Source organism: Pseudorasbora parva, chromosome 10, assembly GCF_024679245.1.
Source record: "Pseudorasbora parva isolate DD20220531a chromosome 10, ASM2467924v1, whole genome shotgun sequence".
In the NCBI taxonomy this organism is placed as follows: domain Eukaryota; kingdom Metazoa; phylum Chordata; class Actinopteri; order Cypriniformes; family Gobionidae; genus Pseudorasbora; species Pseudorasbora parva.
Window position 1 is genome coordinate 29,998,963 of NC_090181.1, and position 18,448 is coordinate 30,017,410.

General features: G+C 36.1%; 3 protein-coding genes across 8 annotated transcripts in view; 2 read left to right on the forward strand and 1 right to left on the reverse strand.

Moving 5' to 3' along the window:
* Positions 1–1,897, reverse strand: part of gjb9a (gap junction protein beta 9a) — a 6,980-nt gene extending 5,083 nt beyond the window's left edge. Inside the window, exon 1 of one of the 4 annotated variants that reach the window (XM_067455825.1) lies at positions 911–1,897. The gene's annotated coding sequence lies outside the window, so the exon portion shown is untranslated. Of the gene's footprint in view, positions 330–793 lie in introns of those variants that run through there. The other 3 variants (XM_067455822.1, XM_067455824.1, XM_067455823.1) reach the window with 3 other exon arrangements.
* A 1,410-nt stretch (positions 1,898–3,307) lies between these two features.
* On the forward strand, positions 3,308–7,774 carry ptp4a2a (protein tyrosine phosphatase 4A2a). 3 transcript variants are annotated; one of them, XM_067455831.1, is made up of 8 exons: positions 3,308–3,452; positions 4,537–4,613; positions 4,874–5,141; positions 5,359–5,481; positions 5,574–5,666; positions 6,535–6,665; positions 6,928–7,002; positions 7,079–7,774. In XM_067455831.1, exons 4-8 carry the CDS (start codon positions 5,386–5,388, stop codon positions 7,188–7,190), a joined length of 507 nt encoding a protein of 168 aa, XP_067311932.1. In that variant the 5' UTR covers positions 3,308–3,452; positions 4,537–4,613; positions 4,874–5,141; positions 5,359–5,385; the 3' UTR covers positions 7,191–7,774. The 3 variants fall into 3 exon arrangements, with proteins under 3 accessions (XP_067311932.1, XP_067311930.1, XP_067311931.1); XM_067455829.1 differs by having other exon boundaries at positions 3,309–3,452; positions 5,249–5,481; XM_067455830.1 differs by lacking the exon at positions 4,537–4,613 and having other exon boundaries at positions 3,366–3,452; positions 4,874–5,481.
* Positions 7,775–9,023: 1,249 nt separating this feature from the next.
* Positions 9,024–18,448, forward strand: part of ppp1r13ba (protein phosphatase 1, regulatory subunit 13Ba) — a 52,355-nt gene continuing 42,930 nt past the window's right edge. The window contains exon 1 of the mRNA XM_067455834.1: positions 9,024–9,171. Within this exon, the coding sequence (XP_067311935.1) occupies positions 9,163–9,171 (9 nt within the window). The 5' untranslated portion in view covers positions 9,024–9,162. The remainder of the gene's footprint in view (positions 9,172–18,448) is intronic.

Here is an 18,448-nt window from a genome sequence, read left to right on the forward strand (position 1 = left end):
CACCTGCTATAGGGAAGTGTGGGATTTCAGATTTCAGATGTCAAAATAATCTGCATATCAGAATGAGGAAGAAAGGGGATGTAAGTGACTTTGAATGCAGCATGGTTGTTGGTGCCAGATGGGCTGGTCTGAGTGTTTCAGAAACTGCTGATCTTCTGGGATTTTTACGCACAATCATCTCTACAGAGAATGGCCCGAAAAAGAGGAAATATCCAGTGAGCGGCTGTTCTGTGGGCGAAAATGCCTTTTTAATGCCAGAGGTCAGAAGAGAATGGCCAGACTGGTTTGAGCTGATAGAAAGGCAACAATAACTCAAATAATATATTATATAATATAAGAAGACACTTATGTTCACCAAAGCTGCATTAATTAGATTAAAAATACTACAGTAATATTGTGAAATATTAATACAATTTAAACAATTTTATGCAATTTAATAATTTATAACAATTTTTTTCTATTTTAATACATTTTAAAATGTAATTTATTTCTATGTTGGCAAAGCTCAGCCTAGTTCAGCATCAGCATCATTACTCCAGTCTTCAGTGTCACATGACCCTTCAGAAATCCGTCTAATATGCTTAATATTTGAGGAAACTGATACTTTCAGGATACTTTGATGAATATATAGGCAAAATAAAGGACTAAATAAAGCATCAAATCAATTTGTGATTCTAAGACTATATAAGTAAACTAAACTTGTGTATTTTCATACAGCTTCTGCAATGTTGATAATGTCTTTGTTTGGTAGCAACTCAGTAATACATAATACAGTAATAAAAGAAGAACTTACCGTGTTTCACAGCAAAATGGATAGGCATTGAAACATGAACCGCAAAAAAGCAGACACGGTGAAACTAAAAGCCCTAAGCAATCCCGTCCAACCTGATCTAGGGACTCGCCGCCATACCTGCAGGAAGTGTGGCGTTCACACACGAGACACCTGTGGTGATGCAGCTTCATCTGGTGGGTGTGGCGCTGCTGGACTGTGGGTGGTGCATTGTAGTCATCAGATATTATCTTACAGACAGCGGGTACTGTAATGTGAGTTGACCTATACTAGTGTCCGGATACATTTGCAAGCCTTTGCAGCCTTGCCATGTGTCATCACCACACCCAGCAAACGGTAAACATTAGCCTATATAATGCAGGTACAGATAGTTGACAAATAAGCAGAAAAAAAAGCTTTTTTCAAACACCAAGACCAAGTAGCAAAAATGGCAGATCATGGATGTACAAGTTATGTTCCAGGCTGTGCAGGCGATGTGAGCACTTTTCACCCTTTCCACAGAGCAGAACTGTCAACAGTCATGGTTGATGTTTATCTATAGCCACGTTTCAACCGCAGGAACTTTCCCCAGGAACCAGGAACTTGGGGTGATATTTGTTGTGTTCAACCGCAGGAACCAGGGTCTAAATCAAGTTCCGGTTTTCACCGACAATATTTTCTGGAAGTATTCCTGAGCCCATGATTTCCAATACAGTAGCATTCCTGTATGTGATGCAGTGCCGTCTAAGGGCCCGACGATCACAGGCATCCAGACCAACCTTGACCCTTATACACAAAGATTGTTCCAGATTCTCTGAATCTCATTTTGACATTTTGTGACAGATTCTCTGAATCTCTGGATGATATTATGCACTGTAGATGATGATAAAATCAAACTCTTTGCAATTTTTCTCTGAGAAACTCCTTTCTGATTTTCGACGCAGCATTGGGGGAATTAGTGATCCTCTGCCCATCTTGACTTCTGACATTGCCACTCTGAGAGGCTCTTTTTACACCCAATCATGTTGCCATTTGGCCTAATAAGTTGCAAATTGGTCCTCCAGCTGTTCCTTATATGTACATTTGACTTTTATGGCCTCTTATTGCTACCTGTCCCAACTTTTTTGGAATGTGTAGCTCTCATGAAATCCAAAACAAGCCAATATTTGACATGACATTTCAAAATGTCTCACTTTCAACATTTGATATATATATATATATATATATATATATATATATATATATATATATATATATATATATATATATATATATATATATATATATATATATATATATATATATATATATATATATGCAATAATAAGTTTATTAGATATGTAAATTATTGCATTCCTTTTTTATTAACAATTTGTACAATGTCCCATGACTATTCTGAGACAAAATGCTACCATGTGCATGTCATGGGCTTCACAGTAACATGAGCTTTAATGGGGTCCTTCAACTAATTAAACTTGTCAGTGGAATTGCCTGATTAAAAATCAGGATATGGTGTCACCAGAGGACAAAATGTATCAAGTTCTTACACTTTTAGGAATATATGAATGAACAAAAAGGATTTTCATTTACTAAAGTAGACACTTGTAAAATTATGCCTGATGTATGTATTAACATGTAAATTATTTTCTTTTTAATTGATAAAAGTGGTGATTTATTGAACCATGTTTGAGACAATCACACCATAAGACAATTTTGAGATATAGCTCAAAAATGTAAAAAAAATCTAAAGACAAAGCAGTTTTTCAGCCTATATCAACAGGTCCATGTAAGACAAAGAAATGTTTAACCATTTACTGTACTTGAATGATAACAATACAAATAATATATATATTTTTATCTCATGTAACAGTAAAAATGCCATGTCACATCAACAACCTAAACTCATTTTCACAAACACCAATTTAACCATTACTATATGAGTACTACATATTTTAAAGAAGAATGCAGGGATATAATCATAATTGTATTTATTTTTAGTTGGGAAACATGAATTCATGATATAGGCCTACTCTTTTTTCACCAGGAGATGGAGACATAACCAAACATTTTTCACATTTTCCATTTCCATTTTTTTTTCTTACCTATTGTAAATATTGCATTTCCAAAGGTTGAAATATAGATGTTTTTTAATGATACGTGAACATTAGATAAATAACAATAATAATAACTTTTATTTGTAGATAGATAGATTATAGCCTATGTTTTTTGTTATATTATCAAGACCTGTGTACTTTTAACCTAATTTATACTTTCATTTATACACTTTTAAACTAATTCATACTATACAAATTAAATTAAAAGTATATATTTTATAAAGTATAAAAGTTTTGATGTGTGCTGAGCGGTAATAATATTCATCACACACAATGATAGCAAACATTCATTAATATGCATTTGGGCATGAGAAGAATAAACGGGATTGGTCTAGACTAGAGAGCCATTAGCGGATAAAAATGTAACATATTCATCGTGAACATTCAAGTGTGAAAGGTGTGGGTTTATTGACCATGTGACTGCGTTCAGCCAATCAGCGGTCATCTGTGCCGACCGGAATTGTCGCCTGGTTACGGTAGCTCTATGGTAGAGGAGAGCTAGCCGGCTAGCAGCGTCTCTCAATCCGTTCTCTCTTTGTCACGGTATTCATATCTACCGTCAGCTCTTTGTAAGTAGCTATATGATGTTGTATCTTTATTTTTTCTGTTACTTATAAATATTTAGATGAATGAACTATGATTAGAACTATGAAGTTGTGCGTGTATTTAAACATATACGTATTTAGCAGCTAAAACACATGCTAGCAGGACGAGCGGACTAATCTCGTAAAAATATTCGGGACTTTTTGAATACTGTTTTACTGTTGTAATGTAATTATAATATATTGTTTATTGTAAAAATATGTATTAGTTGCTTGGAAAACAAGGCTGTTCGTTGTTAAAGACTTCTGTTTTGATAAACCATGTCATATTCATACAATAAGGCAGTTGGTTTAAGGGCATGGTGTTGTTCTTGAAGAGATTAACAAAATAATAATTATTTTATGAATGTTAATTTGGAATTAAATGGTATTCAACAATGTGTGGTCAGCAAATTTGGAAACCCATTGTGTTTCATGCACACGTATTCTTTCTTTGTCTTAAAGGGATAGAAACCAAAATTGCATTTTGTTTGTTTTTGTAATTTACTCTCCCCCGTGTCGTTCCAATACTAAATATGAGTTTATTTTCTCCGTGGAACAAAACAAAAGAGGGTGTTAAGACAGAACGACATCCTCAGTCACCATTCATTGTCATTTTGTAGGGGAAAACATGGAATGAAAATGAATGATGAATGGGACTGTCATTCTGATTAACATCTTCCTTTATTTTCCATAGCAGAAAGAAAATTATATTGGTTTGGAAGAACATCAAGTGACATATTTTCCATTTTTGTGTGAACTATCCCTTTAAGAATGAGATAATGGTCAGAAATAGACTTGGCCGGTGGATGCGGTGGTGACTGTAATAGGAAAGTGTATATTGGCTGCAGCATCTTTGTTTCTTTTTATTTAACATTTTAAGATTAATCTGATGGTGTGTTGATATTTGAATGGACGTTATCTATGTTAAATATAACCTTTCATAGCACAAGTCCAATTAGACAAGCATTAGCTGTTTTCCATTCCTGACTTGTTTCTTTAAAAATGATCTCGGCCTGGAATGAAGAAAAGTCTTGTTTGGTGCTTGTTTTATGTTGATTATCTTTTCTAGGTGCAAAGTAGAGACAGTCACGAATGGTGAAGATAGAATGCAGAGTTCTCAACTTGTTTTCTGTTCACTTATTAAAAGTAAGTGCATGATCGAAGATGATAATTATACCAATTGCTAAACATTTTCCATGTGTACCACAGTGTTAGAATGTGGTGCAAGGCCTGTATGTTTTTATGATGAGAGTTTATGAACTGTCCAATGTCAATATCAACTGCAGTGGAATGAGGTCTCTCTTCAGCTGTAGGCTATATCCAGTAACTATTTCGTGTTAATGGTGACACTGAACTTGCTGGTTGCCCTGGTTATTTATCGGTCATCGTCCTTTTTCTTATTCCAGGCTGCACATTTATGGCGTTTGTCAGTGTGAGTGGAGACTTCTGCCAGGCACAGCACCTGGTCATTGTGGACAAGTGAACAGAGGGCCTGCCATATGAAGATTATACTACCTGACTGCCCGTCTTAAATTCTGCACTTTCGGGGAGCATCTTATTTTTGTCCAAAGTTGAAGTGTATGAATCGGTTCGAGCCAATCAAGGTACTAGAGAGCGAATTTTTTTTTCCCCTCTCTCTAGTGCCAACTGATCATCTCTCCTCTCCTGAATGGGGTAATTATAAATTGCGACTCAGAAGGATAGTCCCCTTCTTTAGTTTTTATTTTAAAACTGCGGGAGCGTGAAAGTGGTTTCCTTTTCCTGTTCCCCCTTTTTTTTAGAACATTCAGAGATTTGCCTAAAAGTCAAAGTGCTGAGATATTTTGAAATCATTATTTCTATCCCGGTAGAAGATTTGGAGGTTGTTGGTATTTATTTTTTTCCGGTCAAGAACAATTAACTTCATTTGAGTGTCAAAATGAATCGCCCTGCTCCTGTTGAGATCACTTACGAATGCATGAGGTTTCTCATCACCCACAATCCCACCAATTCACAGCTGACCAAGTTTACAGAGGTAAGTCTCTAGATGGTTGAGGTTAATAGGAATAGCAATATTAACTTGAGTGACACAGCTAAATATTTATTTTATTTGTTACTATCTTTTAGGAACTGAAGAGCTTTGGAGTGCAGACGCTCGTCCGGGTTTGTGATGCAACTTATGACAAAGCACCAGTGGAAAAAGAAGGCATTGAAGTTTTGGTGAGATTTGCTCTTAACCCCTTTAAAGGGATAGTTCTCCCAAAAAATCCCATGAAAATTACCCCATGATTCACTCACCCTCAAGCCATCCTAGGTGTATATGACATTCTTCTTTCAGACTAATACAATCATAGTTATATTAAAATTACATAAAAAATGTCCTGGCTTTTCCAAGCTTTATAATGACAATGAATGGCAGCCCAAAAAAGTGCATCCATCCATCCATTATAAAAGTAATCCACACGGCTCTGGGGGGCTAAGTTAAAACTTTATAAAGTAAAACATCTAGCTTCTGGCAGGCTGCCTTCCGTAATTAAATTACGACGAAAATGTAGTGCCTCTCGCAGCTCAAAATGCTTACGCTGCGAATTACACTTTTATACTCTATGTCCGACATCATCATCGCACCAATTGCGCTTTTTCCGGTAGTGAATACGGAAGGCAGTCCTTCGGAGGCTAGATCATTTTCTTTATAACGTGTTAAATATGGATATTTTTTCTTACACAGATGTGTCGCTATGCTTCAGAAGGCCTTTATTAACCACTATGGGTTACTTTTATAATGGATAGATGCCCTTTTTTGGTCTTAAAATGTTGGACTGCCATTATAATGCTTGGATTAGCCAGGACGTTTTTTAATATAACTCTGATGGTATTGGTCTGAAAGAAGAATGTCACGTACACTGAGCGTGGCTTGAGGGTGAGTAAATCATGGGCTGATTTTCAGTTTTTGGTGAACTAACCCTAACTTTAACAGTCCTAAATGTTCTTTCCAAACATAGTGATTATTGCATATGTTTTTGTATGTTTTATTTACTTATCGCCACTCTTATGATTGCATTTAAATTGAGATGTGTTTTTTCTTTAGGATTGGCCTTTTGATGATGGTTGTTCGCCCCCTGAACAAATTGTTGATGACTGGTTGAACCTTCTCAAATGTAAATTCAAGGATGAACCAGGCTGTTGCATTGCAGTCCATTGTGTTGCAGGATTGGGACGGTAGGCATTTTTAGGACAAATGTAAATCACGTTTACAGATATGAAATGTTGGTTTTTGGTTGCTCACTGATTTAATACACAGTCATTTTTTAGTTATCTTGATTTGCAGTAACACGTTGTTCTTTTGGAACATTTTGTGCTGTAATCTTATGAACCTCAACATTTATCAAGATCAGTCAGGGAAATTCCTGTATAATAATCAAGCGACCTGACTCGTGACTTATTTTAAATAGTTTTAAAACAGATATTTGTGTGTGTTTAGAGCTCCTGTCTTGGTGGCCATAGCCTTAATCGAATGCGGGATGATGTACGAAGATGCTGTCCAGTTTATTCGTCAGTGAGTCACATTTCTTTTTCTGTAGGATATGATTTTGTTGGTCATTTTGTGATGCGAATGATCATTTTTCTTTTAGGAAAAGGCGTGGGGCTTTTAACGCCAAACAACTTATGTACCTTGAAAAATACAAACCCAAGATGCGCCTGCGCTTCAAGGATGCCAATGGTCAAAACTGCTGCATTCAGTAGAGAAACATTCATCCAAAGGATCTTTGGAAACTATTGACATTTTTATTGTTAGTGTTGTTATGATCAGTTTTTGTTTGATTTATTATATTAGACCAGGATTTTGCTGTATTACAGTGCCAAGCACACAAACAGGTTACACAGCATTCGTGTTCTTTTTTTTTTTGATCAAACAGTCTAGCCAATCATGTAAAGTCACAGGCAAAGCGGGGTATCACTCGTGATGTTTTTCATTGTGGCAAACGCATCGGTATAATGATGCAGTTGTGAGTGTTTTATGCCCTCTTTAAAACTAGGTGTCCCTTGTTGTCTGGATTGTGTAACAACATCCTGCAGTACATGAAAAATTCACTTTGTTGGTGAATGTCTGTCAGCTTCTCCAAAGTTACATGGGCACAACTACTGTATCTAATGTTATAGATATTAAACATTCCAAGATATATTCACAGCACCGTTGGACACTAGATTGTGGTGGTCAGTAAAATGGACATGAAGGAGATCCTAGGTAATCCAATCAACAAAACTGGTTCCTATCTATACTGAATGAAATTAGTCAAATTCAAATAATAAAAAAAAACAAATAATTTTATTTTTGTTGTCTTGTGTGTTTTTTTCCCCCTTCTCACATCTGGCTATAATGTGGGTGGAAAACATCGAAATTTATATAGATATGTATACTATTAGTATGTGGTAGTACAATTGTATTGGATGGCTTGTTGTAAAACAATAGAAATAGTTTATATCATGAAAGTGAATTATTTCAATAGTTCAAGTTTTTTATAGTTTATTATATTCTACTAGCCTAGTACGTTATACTTTTTTTGTTAGTACATATGTCTTGCAATATTACACATAATTGACTGAACTGCTTTACTCTTTCCTGTAAAAAAAGTAATGTTAAGTTTGTTCTGATGAAAATATTTAAGTAATAATTTTTAATTGATACCAAACGCAGAGAATATTAGTGTAATTTTGAGCATGTGGACGTGTTTTTCGGTGGAGTTTTCTTAACTTGACCACAAGTCGGAGCAATGCAGATTTACTGGACAGTCAGTCAAACCCATGTTGTCTCGACGCCAATCTTACTATGGTGAGGGCATGACTCATGAATATGATTTACTTTGCGACTGGATAATATGCGGAGTTTTATCTGTCATCGTCTGTATGGCATATTTAATATTCATTAGCTAAACCTTCACAGTAGTAAAATTCATAATAATGTCCGGACTGCTTAATAACTATGGCAAGCTGTATTAACATTTATTCTTTTACCCCCCCCCCGTTACTAATACTTAATTTCTATTATCACAGTAATGATTAGACTATATAGCCCTATAACCTATTAATTTGCTTCAAGTTCCTATACCAATGTAGGCCTACCTATTTCATTCTTATTGCTAAATAATGTTATCAGTTGAGTTCTGTTTTGCTTTGTTGTTCACAAATCACCTGATAACTTCCAACTAGTATGTATTCCAGTTGTTGCTGTTGCCTGTTTCAGTCATTAGTAAATATTCCTCAGTTACTAGTAACTTCAGATATTTAGCATACTATAATATATTCCAGTTTTCATAGTACAAAGTGGATTGATGAACTTTAAGGCATATCCCGTTAATACCATGTAGGAATATATTAATCTATTTAATAGTTTGAAAATAGAACATAAATTAAAGGAATATCTACTAGTAAAATAAAAATGGATTTTCGTAAATGAATACATGTTAAAATGGCTTGCCATAGATCCCTGCGCAAACCATCGAAGCCACTGGATTGGGACGCCGCTGTGACGTAAATGACCCAGTTCATATGGCGCATCCTTTCACCACATTCACAGGACCAAACTCATAACGGGCAAAGGGTTTCAATAACAGAATTAATCATTGAGCAATTTATCCTCACTCCTTTGGGAGTTAAAACAGGCGCTTATTTGTTTATTTATCCTGGTCTCCCTGTTTGATTTCGCCGTTCTGAAATCATGATGCCGGTAAGTTTGTAACAGCTGATGATACTTTACTGGCGCTCAAACTCAGAACGATCATCAAGGATCATGACTGACAGCTCTGTCAACATTCATTCATAACTTGTGTATACACTGCGTTGGACTGCGGGAATTTGTTAGAGGTCGACTGTCATGAAGGGATGCATTAGGCTTGTCAATCATAGTTAGGGAAGTAGTCATGCTGTTTTGTTAAATGGGTGTAATGTGGATTTTAATGGTAAATTGTAAGCCTGTTCTGTTAGGGTATAACCGTCACTATTATATAATTTTAAGACAATAGTAAAAGTATTAGGCTTCTCAGATTTTGGTTTAAACAAGTTAATTGTAAGTTAATTGAATGGACAATGGATCTCTTTATACGTAAATGGCTTGAAAACATAGACTTTTTGACACTTTATCCAATCTTTATACAATATAGAGTAAATAATAAATGTATGTATGGCCTACTAAAGTAGGTAATTGTTTTTTTTTTACTTTGTTTACTTTTTAATAGTTTTACTCTATCACCACTTTGCTTTATTAGATACTTTACCCACTTGGTTTGATATTGTGTGTTTGTTTGTGTGTGTGTTTGTACATGCTTTTCTATCCCGGTGGGGACTTTAACCTGAAAGCACACTGACTCATGGGGACTCTATGTAACGTGGGGACCTAAACTGAGGTCCCCATTAGGAAACAAGCTTTTACATCACGCATAATATTTATTTATTTATTTATTTATTTATTTATTTATTTATTTATTTTTTGAAGTTTTGTGTGGCGGGCAGGGTTAGTATAAGGGGATAGAATATACAGTGTGTACAGTATAAAAACTAAAATTAATAAATAAAGTGACCACCTCCACCCTATACTGCTTCTATAAATATGAATGACATAAATCAGCATCAAAATAAGATAAAGTAAAATTTCTTAATCACAGAAAATAAAACTATTTTCAATATTAACATACTCAATATTGGGTTATTTTCTTTTATGCTCCTTGCATTTTTAAGGATTGTCTTACAAATGAGAAAACATTATGCATTTTATTGCTTTTACTGATATTTATGTCAGATTTCTTGTATTGTCATTGTTTCTGTGTGAGAGTGATGAAGTTATGGCTGTGCTGAATGAAACCTTAGCCTGCAGGGAGTATTTTAAGGCTCTGTGCAGTGAGCTGTGGAAAAGTTGTCAGAATTCCTAAATTGTGACACACTCAGGGTTGTGTGCTTTTAAATCCCTCACACCCTAAATCCCGGAGCAATTTTTCCAGCCATTGCACAGAATATTGTTAGAAAAGAAACTGCCATTTTATCTTCCATGACAGCAGACAGTGTCCCTCAATAGACAGTAGTGCACTGATTACAGGGTGAGCCATGTGGGGTCAAAGTTGAAAGAAAAGAGCATTCTGTGACCTGAAGTTAAACCTTCACCTTTGCACGGGCAGTTACATTTAGAGCTAATGAACTGCACACTGTATTAGACAGTCGAGAGATGCCTTCAGTTTTTACTGCATTTTGTTTGCCCCTTTTGCTTTCATTAGACCAGCGGAATGATTCTGTGACTTGTCAAACTCCAACACAGACATATGCGATTAACCTCGGGACTTCAGATTGGCATGTGACTATAAAAGTACTCGAGTTTAGATGTCCTTATATCCTGCTAGAGCTTAAGAATTGATCTTCCAAACACATCCAAATCAGTGTTTTATTTTCAGAGCTGTGGTTTATGTCGACTTACTGTGCATATGAATATTTATAACTGCTGGATAGGGAAATGCAGAAGTAATTTCTTCCTTAAGGACAAGATAAATAAAATATCAAATATGAGCAAGTGGAAATATCCGTTTACACATTAAGTTAATTAGTCTTTTCAGAAGTTTGCCACTTACAATGAGCGAGAGTTATTTGCTATAGCTCACAGCATTTTGAATATTCATAAACAAACGGCAATAGTGCAAAGTCTATGACCGCTACAGTGAGGAAAATAAGTATTTGAACATCCTGCTATTTTGCAAGTTTTCCCACTTGGAAATCATGGAGGGGCCTGAAATTATCATCGTAGGTGCATGTCCACTGAGAGACTTAATCTAAAAAAAATTCAAATCCAGATATCACAATATATGATTTTTTAAACTATTTGTATGATACAGCTGCAAATAAGTATTTGAACACCTGAGAAAATAAATGTTAATATTTGGTACAGTAGCCTTTGTTTGCAATTATAGAGGTCAAACATTTCCTGTAGTTTTTCACCAGGTTTGCACACACTGCAGGATTTTGGCCCACTCCTCCACACAGATCTTCTCTAGATCACTCAGGTTTCTGGCCTGTCGCTGAGAAACACGGAGTTTGAGCTCCCTCCAAAGATTCTCTATTGGGTTGCGGTCTGGAGACTGGCTAGGCCATGTCAGAACCTTGATATGCTTCTTACAGAGCCACTCCTTGGTTATCCTGGCTGTGTGCTTCGGGTCATTGTAATGCTGAAAGACCCAGCCTCGATCCATCTTCAGTGCTCTAACTGAGGGAAGGAGGTTGTTCCCCAAAATCTTGCAATACATGGCCCACGGTCATCCTCTCCTTAAATACAGTGCAGTCGCCCTGTCCCATGTGCAGAAAAACCACCCCCATGCTTCACAGTAGGGATGGTGTTCTTGAGATGGTACTCATCATTCTTCTTCCTCCAAACACCTTTAGTGGAATTATGACCAAAAAGTGCTATTTTGGTCTTATCTGACCACATGACTTTCTTACATGACTCCTCTAGATCATCCAAGTGGTCATTGGCAAACTTAAGACGGGCCTGGACATGTGCTGGTTTAAGCAGAGGAAACCTTCCGTGCCATGCATGATTTCAAACCATGACGTCTTAGTTTATTACCAACAGTAACCTTGGAAACGGTGGTCCCAGCTCTTTTCAGATCATTGACCAGCTCCTCCTGTGTAGTTCTGGGCTGATTTCTCACCTTTCTTAGGATCATCGAGACACCACGAGGTAAAATCTTGCATGGAGCCCCAGTCCGAGGGAGATTGACAGTCATGTTTAGCTTTTTCCATTTACTAATGATTGCTCCAACAGTGGACCTTTTTTCACCAAGCTGCTTGGCAATTTCCCCGTAGTGCTTTCCAGCATTGTGGAGGTGTAAAATTTTGTCTCTAGTGTCTTTGGACACCTCTTTGGTCTTGGCCATGTTAGTAGTTGGATTCTTACTGATTGTATGGGGTGGACAGGTGTCTTTGTGCAGCTAACGACCTCAAATAGGTGCTTCTAATTTAGGATAATAAATGGAGTGGAGGTGGACATTTTAAAGGCAGGCTAACAGGTCTTTGAGGGTCTGAATTCTAGCTGATAGACAGATGTTCAAATACTTATTTTTAGCTGTATCATACAAATAAATATTTAAAAAATAATATATTGTGATTTCTGTTTTTTTTTAGATTATGTCTCTCACAGTGGACATGCACCTATGATGACAATTTCAGACCCCTCCATGATTTCCAAGTAGAAGAACTTGCTAAATAGCAGGGTGTAACTTATTTTGCTCACTGTATATGCTGTGACAAGTGTGAGGTCACGTTTGTATATTGAGGCAGTAAATAGGGAGATGTGATCTGTTTACTTCACAGCTTGTTCATTTCCTGTGGAAGTGAATGTTGAAGCTTTTAAAATAAACCATGGCATAATTTCATGTAAGAATTTCTGAGAACATGAATCTGTCTGTTCTTGTCAATTTTACAGTTATAGATTGAACAAATCGTGTCACGGGCAAGAAAGTGCTTGGGGAAAAAACGGAAAAATGTGAAAAGAAATACATTAAAAATAAGATTATAATAAATATAAAAAATTAGATTCAAATAAATGTATATATAATACAAATGAGATTTTAATAAATAATTAAAAAATAAATATTGAAACTAGATTTAAATGAAAAATAATTCTTCTTACAGTATACAACCGAATTGAGAAGAAATAAAAAATTACAGTATTTTCTAGATAGTATTTTACATTTGTGTAGTATATACAGTAAATTCTGTGTGGATTACTTAGAAAAAATTATAGTTCTAAATAAAACACTTACTTATTTAGATAAAAAAAAAATCTAAATAAAACACTTACTAAAAAAGAAAAGAAAAAGAAAAGTTGTTTACCTGCATGTTATGTGACCATTAACCCGAACTTAATTGTTTTATTATTATTGACTTCATTTTATTATTGACCTAACTTTTCAGGAAGCACTTCAAAGTCAGTTGGGCAAACTGCATCGCATGTAAATATGAAATGACATGGATTTGTAAATTGAAATGCAATGTTGAGAAAAAGTTAAAAGTGAAATGATTTCTGAAGTTTTCAGTGATTTTCCGGTCTGTGTGTGCAATTCCACAAACATGTAGTCTGATCACAAGTATTTTAAGACATAATATAATCTTCTTATTACAAGTACTTCATTTTTGATCATCTAATTATTTAATCCAGATTACATGTAATCAGTTACTACCCAGCACTGGGTATATATAAGAAAAAAAGGGGTCTTTAAACAATAATAGCTGCCTTTTGAATTGCAGGATGGAGGTCCGTCACATGAGAGTTATCAAATCTGGGGGTCTGTGGCATCTAAAAGATTGAAAAACCCCTGCCCTTAGTGAATGCTAGCAAACATTTTGACTGTCTCATCGTGTTTTGGCCTGTCCTTTGCACTGTTGTAGGCAGCATTTTGCCTGTGAGATTACAACTTCATCTCCACTCAGAACAGAGTGTGTTGGCAGCTCAGGATCTTTAATACGTCCCACATCGCTGTTGTAGGCAGCTGAGCCAGAGTGTGCTTTAGTTATTAGAGTCCACGCTAGTGTCGCTCACATCTCCCCAGAGCCTCATTATTGATATTGCGACCTCATGGCATTGCCAGTGTATTGCTGAATCTCTAAGTCTGCTGAGGGAATTGGCTGCCTGTGTTTCACCTTTGCATTCATGGTTACTTTGATTATTTCGTGACCAGTTTTGTTCATTTAAGAGATGGTAGCAAACATTATACATAGTCTTATACATCATAGCTCTTACTATATAGTGTGCTACTTTTGATAAATTTTAAAGAGATTTAAAATCCACTCACTCCACCCCATAGCTTACCAGGATTTACCATAGTTCACGATGTACCACATTCTAGCATGATTTACCACATTCTAGTATGATTTACCATGATTCTAGCATGATTTACCATAGTTTACCATGATTTACCATAGTTTACCACATTCTATCATGATTTACCATGCTTAACCATGTTCCTATGATTCTAGCATGATTTACCACAATTTACCAAGTTCTAACATGATTTAACATGCTTAATAATGTTCTAGTATGATTTACCATGATTCTAGCATTATTTACCATAGTTTACCATCATTTACCACGTTCTAGCATGATTTACAATGATTTACCACATCCATGATTTACCCCTTTCTAGCATGATTTCCCATGATTAACCATGTTTCTAGCATGATTTACCACATCCACTACTTACCACATTCAAGCATGATTTACCATGATTTGCCACATCCACGATTTACCATGTTCTAGCCGGATTTAATAATAATAATAATAATAATAATAATAATAATAATAATAATAATAATGCATTTTATTTAATGGCGCCTTTCATGACACCCAATTTTACCTCACAATAAAAATACAGATCACGACACAAAACACACAAGGAACACTCCACATATACAGAAAAAGTGCAGTCAAGACTCATTATTAAACACATTATAAAAAAGCCTGTATTAAAAGATATGTCTTAAGACACGTTTTAAAAGTCAACAAACAATCACTGTTAAGAGGAACAAGAGGATCAAGAGGAAGGGAGTTCCATAAGCGGGGCAGCATAACTAAATGATCTGGCACCCATGGTAGTTAGTCGAATCCGAGGTACCACAAGAGAAATTGAAGATGAAGATCTGAGAGCACGTGATGGAGTGCAAACATGGAGAAGGTATTTGGGTGCAAGATTATGAAGTGCTTTGTAAGCAAGTAGCAAGATCTTAAATTCAACTCGATATTTTACCGGAAGCCAGTGCAATTGCTGAAGAACTGGCGAAATGTGCTCAATAGAAGGTGATCTAGAACACGTTTACCATAGTACCCATACCATCATGACCATCATTTACCACGTACTAACATGATTTACCATAATTAACCATGTTCTAGTATGATTTACCATGATTCTAGCTTGATTTACCATAGTTTACCATGATTTACCACATTCGTGATTTACCATGTTTTAACATGATTTACAATGATTCTAGCATGATTTACCATGATTCTAGTATGATTTACCATAGTTTACCATGATTTACCACATTCATGATTTACCATGTTTTAGCATGATTTACAATGATTCTAACATGATTTACCATAGTTTACAATGATTTACCATGTTCTAGCATGATTTACCATGATTTACCACATACAAGATTTACCACGTTCTAGCATGATTTACCATGATTCTAGAATGATTTACCATAGTTTACCATGATTTACCATAGTTTACCACATTCCAGATTTACCACGTTTTAGCATGATTTACCATGATTCTAGCATGATTTACCATGAATCTAGCATGATTTACCATAGTTTACCATGATTTAATCGAAAGAAATAATAACTAAATAATTTGTGCGTGGGCAACACTGCTGGAGTAAAACTGTGGATCTGCGGCTCTGAGTCTGCACACAGATATTATTGGGTTTTTCCTTCCACTCAAAAATGCATTTACAGCATGGTATAATAAAAGATCTGAGGGGTATTTTGAGCTGAAACTTCACAGACACATTCCAGGGACATCAGATACTTATATCCTGCAAAAAGGGCATAATATGTCCCCTTTAATGCTTCCTTGCTGAATAAACATACATTTCTATATAAAAAAACTTATTTATACATAGTTATATAAAGTTATATGAACAAAAATATAAATCTAGTTTGTTGCCTCTTCCATTTCAATCTGACTTTCCAGATCCCTCTCATGTGCTCCAAGCTCATAACCTCACAATGCCCACCAATGTTATTTTCCTATTATGAAAAAAATGAATAATAAAACTGTTTTATGATTATTGATTATGGAGAGTGCTATGAACGCTCTCTGCGAACTTGGAGTTATTTATGAATTCTTTCTTGAATCTACGATGCTTTATTCTCATTGTAGAGCTTTTCCATGCCATCAAATCTAAAAGTGAAATGTGAAATCCAAACATGCTCTCGTCTGTTTTGACGCTCACTGGGTCCAGGTGTTGGCTATGAGAGCGAGGAGCTGTCAGGGCCATTAAACTCTCAGAGATTGAGTGCGCTGTTTACTGCTGTTAACTGCACTTAACTATGCAAGTCTTTGAGCAGAAGTGTAGTGAGAGCAGCTGACATGTTTCCGTAGATGCATTCGTTGCTATGGACACCCTATTGATGGCTCTGTACTGTAAATCAGGTGAGCATTCACAGTGTCAACAATCCCACAATGCTTTAGCAAGGGTACATGTCTCATTTGCATCAAATGAAAAAGAAAAAAAAACACTTACATGTTGAAATGTGGGTATTTAGCAGTTTGACAATATCATATATTTAGTGTTTCGCAAAAGTGTTTTGTTGTCTTTTTTCTAGGATTTTCCATACAGAAGCATCATATTCGGTGACATACTGTTACAAACTAAAGGAAGCAATCACAGTTTTTACAGTGGAAACTGGGCAGCTATACCCAGTCAGAGCTCTATTTGTCAGGACCGCCCGAGGCTCGCAGTGACAAGGCCTGAGATTTATTATTGACAAAGCATTGAGTGCTGCGACTTCACCTCCTTCTTTGGAATCAGAAAACCTTCTTCCCTGACTTGCAGGGCAGATACTGTGTATTCGTCATAGAGAGAGATAAACAAGAATGCTCAGTGCTTGAAAATTGTGTTGGTTATTAGTGATTATAATTATTACTTTTGCAATTTTGGTCAGGGTTTATTGCTTCCACAGCTACCTTTCTACACTATCAGATATTTTACTTTTTTTGTGACAATTTTCATCTAGCATACATCCCCTTTAAGGAGGGATTTTATTCATATCTAGAGACTGGAATATTAGATATTTGGGGGTTCAATGGGCTAGTCAGCAAGCACTTAGCCATGCCCTGCTAGAACATGATAGCAATAGCAGTAACTCTGGGAACCATCTACAGTAGACCACCCTATAGCAACTGCTTAGCAATGCCTTGGTGCCCACTTGAGCAGCCACTTAGCAATGCAGAACTGCAATGCCTTGTCAACCATCCAGAATATGTTAGGTACACTCTGGCAACCACCTAGTACACCCTAGCAACCACTTAGCAACGCTCTTGCAACCATCCAGAACACTCTGCTTAGCAACGCCAGAACACCCTTGCAGCCATTTAGCAATGCTCTGCGAACCATCCACAACAGAGTGCAACAGTTGGGTTCCCGGAAATAAAACTGCATAAAGGAAATTGATTTTGAATGGAAGCTTTAAAGACGGTCCTACTGTGAGTTGTAGATGAAACTGTGAGATGAAACTGTCAGGCCACATTATTTCAGCTTATTTTTTTTTACAATAATTGTGTTTAACAGTGGAATTCCTGGTGAAATGCTACACTACCCATGATGCCGTTCAGAAAATGACACCAATCAGAGCGTCGAAAAAAGCGAAATGCGCCAAAATAGTTCTTTAGCTCCGCCCACTTACATTAAGAAACGAGAATGACATAAATCAAGAGGATCTCTCTACACTCTCAAAATACTGAAATGTTTAATGCATAATCAACATTTGTTAGTTAGAAGTTTTATATTTCGCAATTGTTTTTAATTTGATTGAGCTTTTCGCAATGCTTCATGGGATTGCAAGTCTTTCCCTGACTAAAGCCGTTGTCATTTTCAAAGAATTGTTGTGATTTACCTCGTGGCTGATTGGCTTAGTTCGTGGCTTATAACTCTTTAACAAAGTTTTTTTTTAAATTCCAATGGGAAAAATGAATGAAAAAAACTTCCGGAACCAGCACAGCTGAAAAAGGGGGCAGGCACTAATGCACTCTATAGAACACCCTAACAACTGCTAAGCAATGCCTTGGCAACCACGCAGACCACTCTAGCAACCACTTGACAATGCCCTGGTAACCGCTTAGAACATCCTAGCAACAATTTTCTACCAAAAACGAAATGATCTGCAAATTCTAAAGCTGATGTATATGTCAAGTCCACCCTGTCTATCTGTTCTGCACGCTTCTTTGTCCGATAATGTAAGTGGC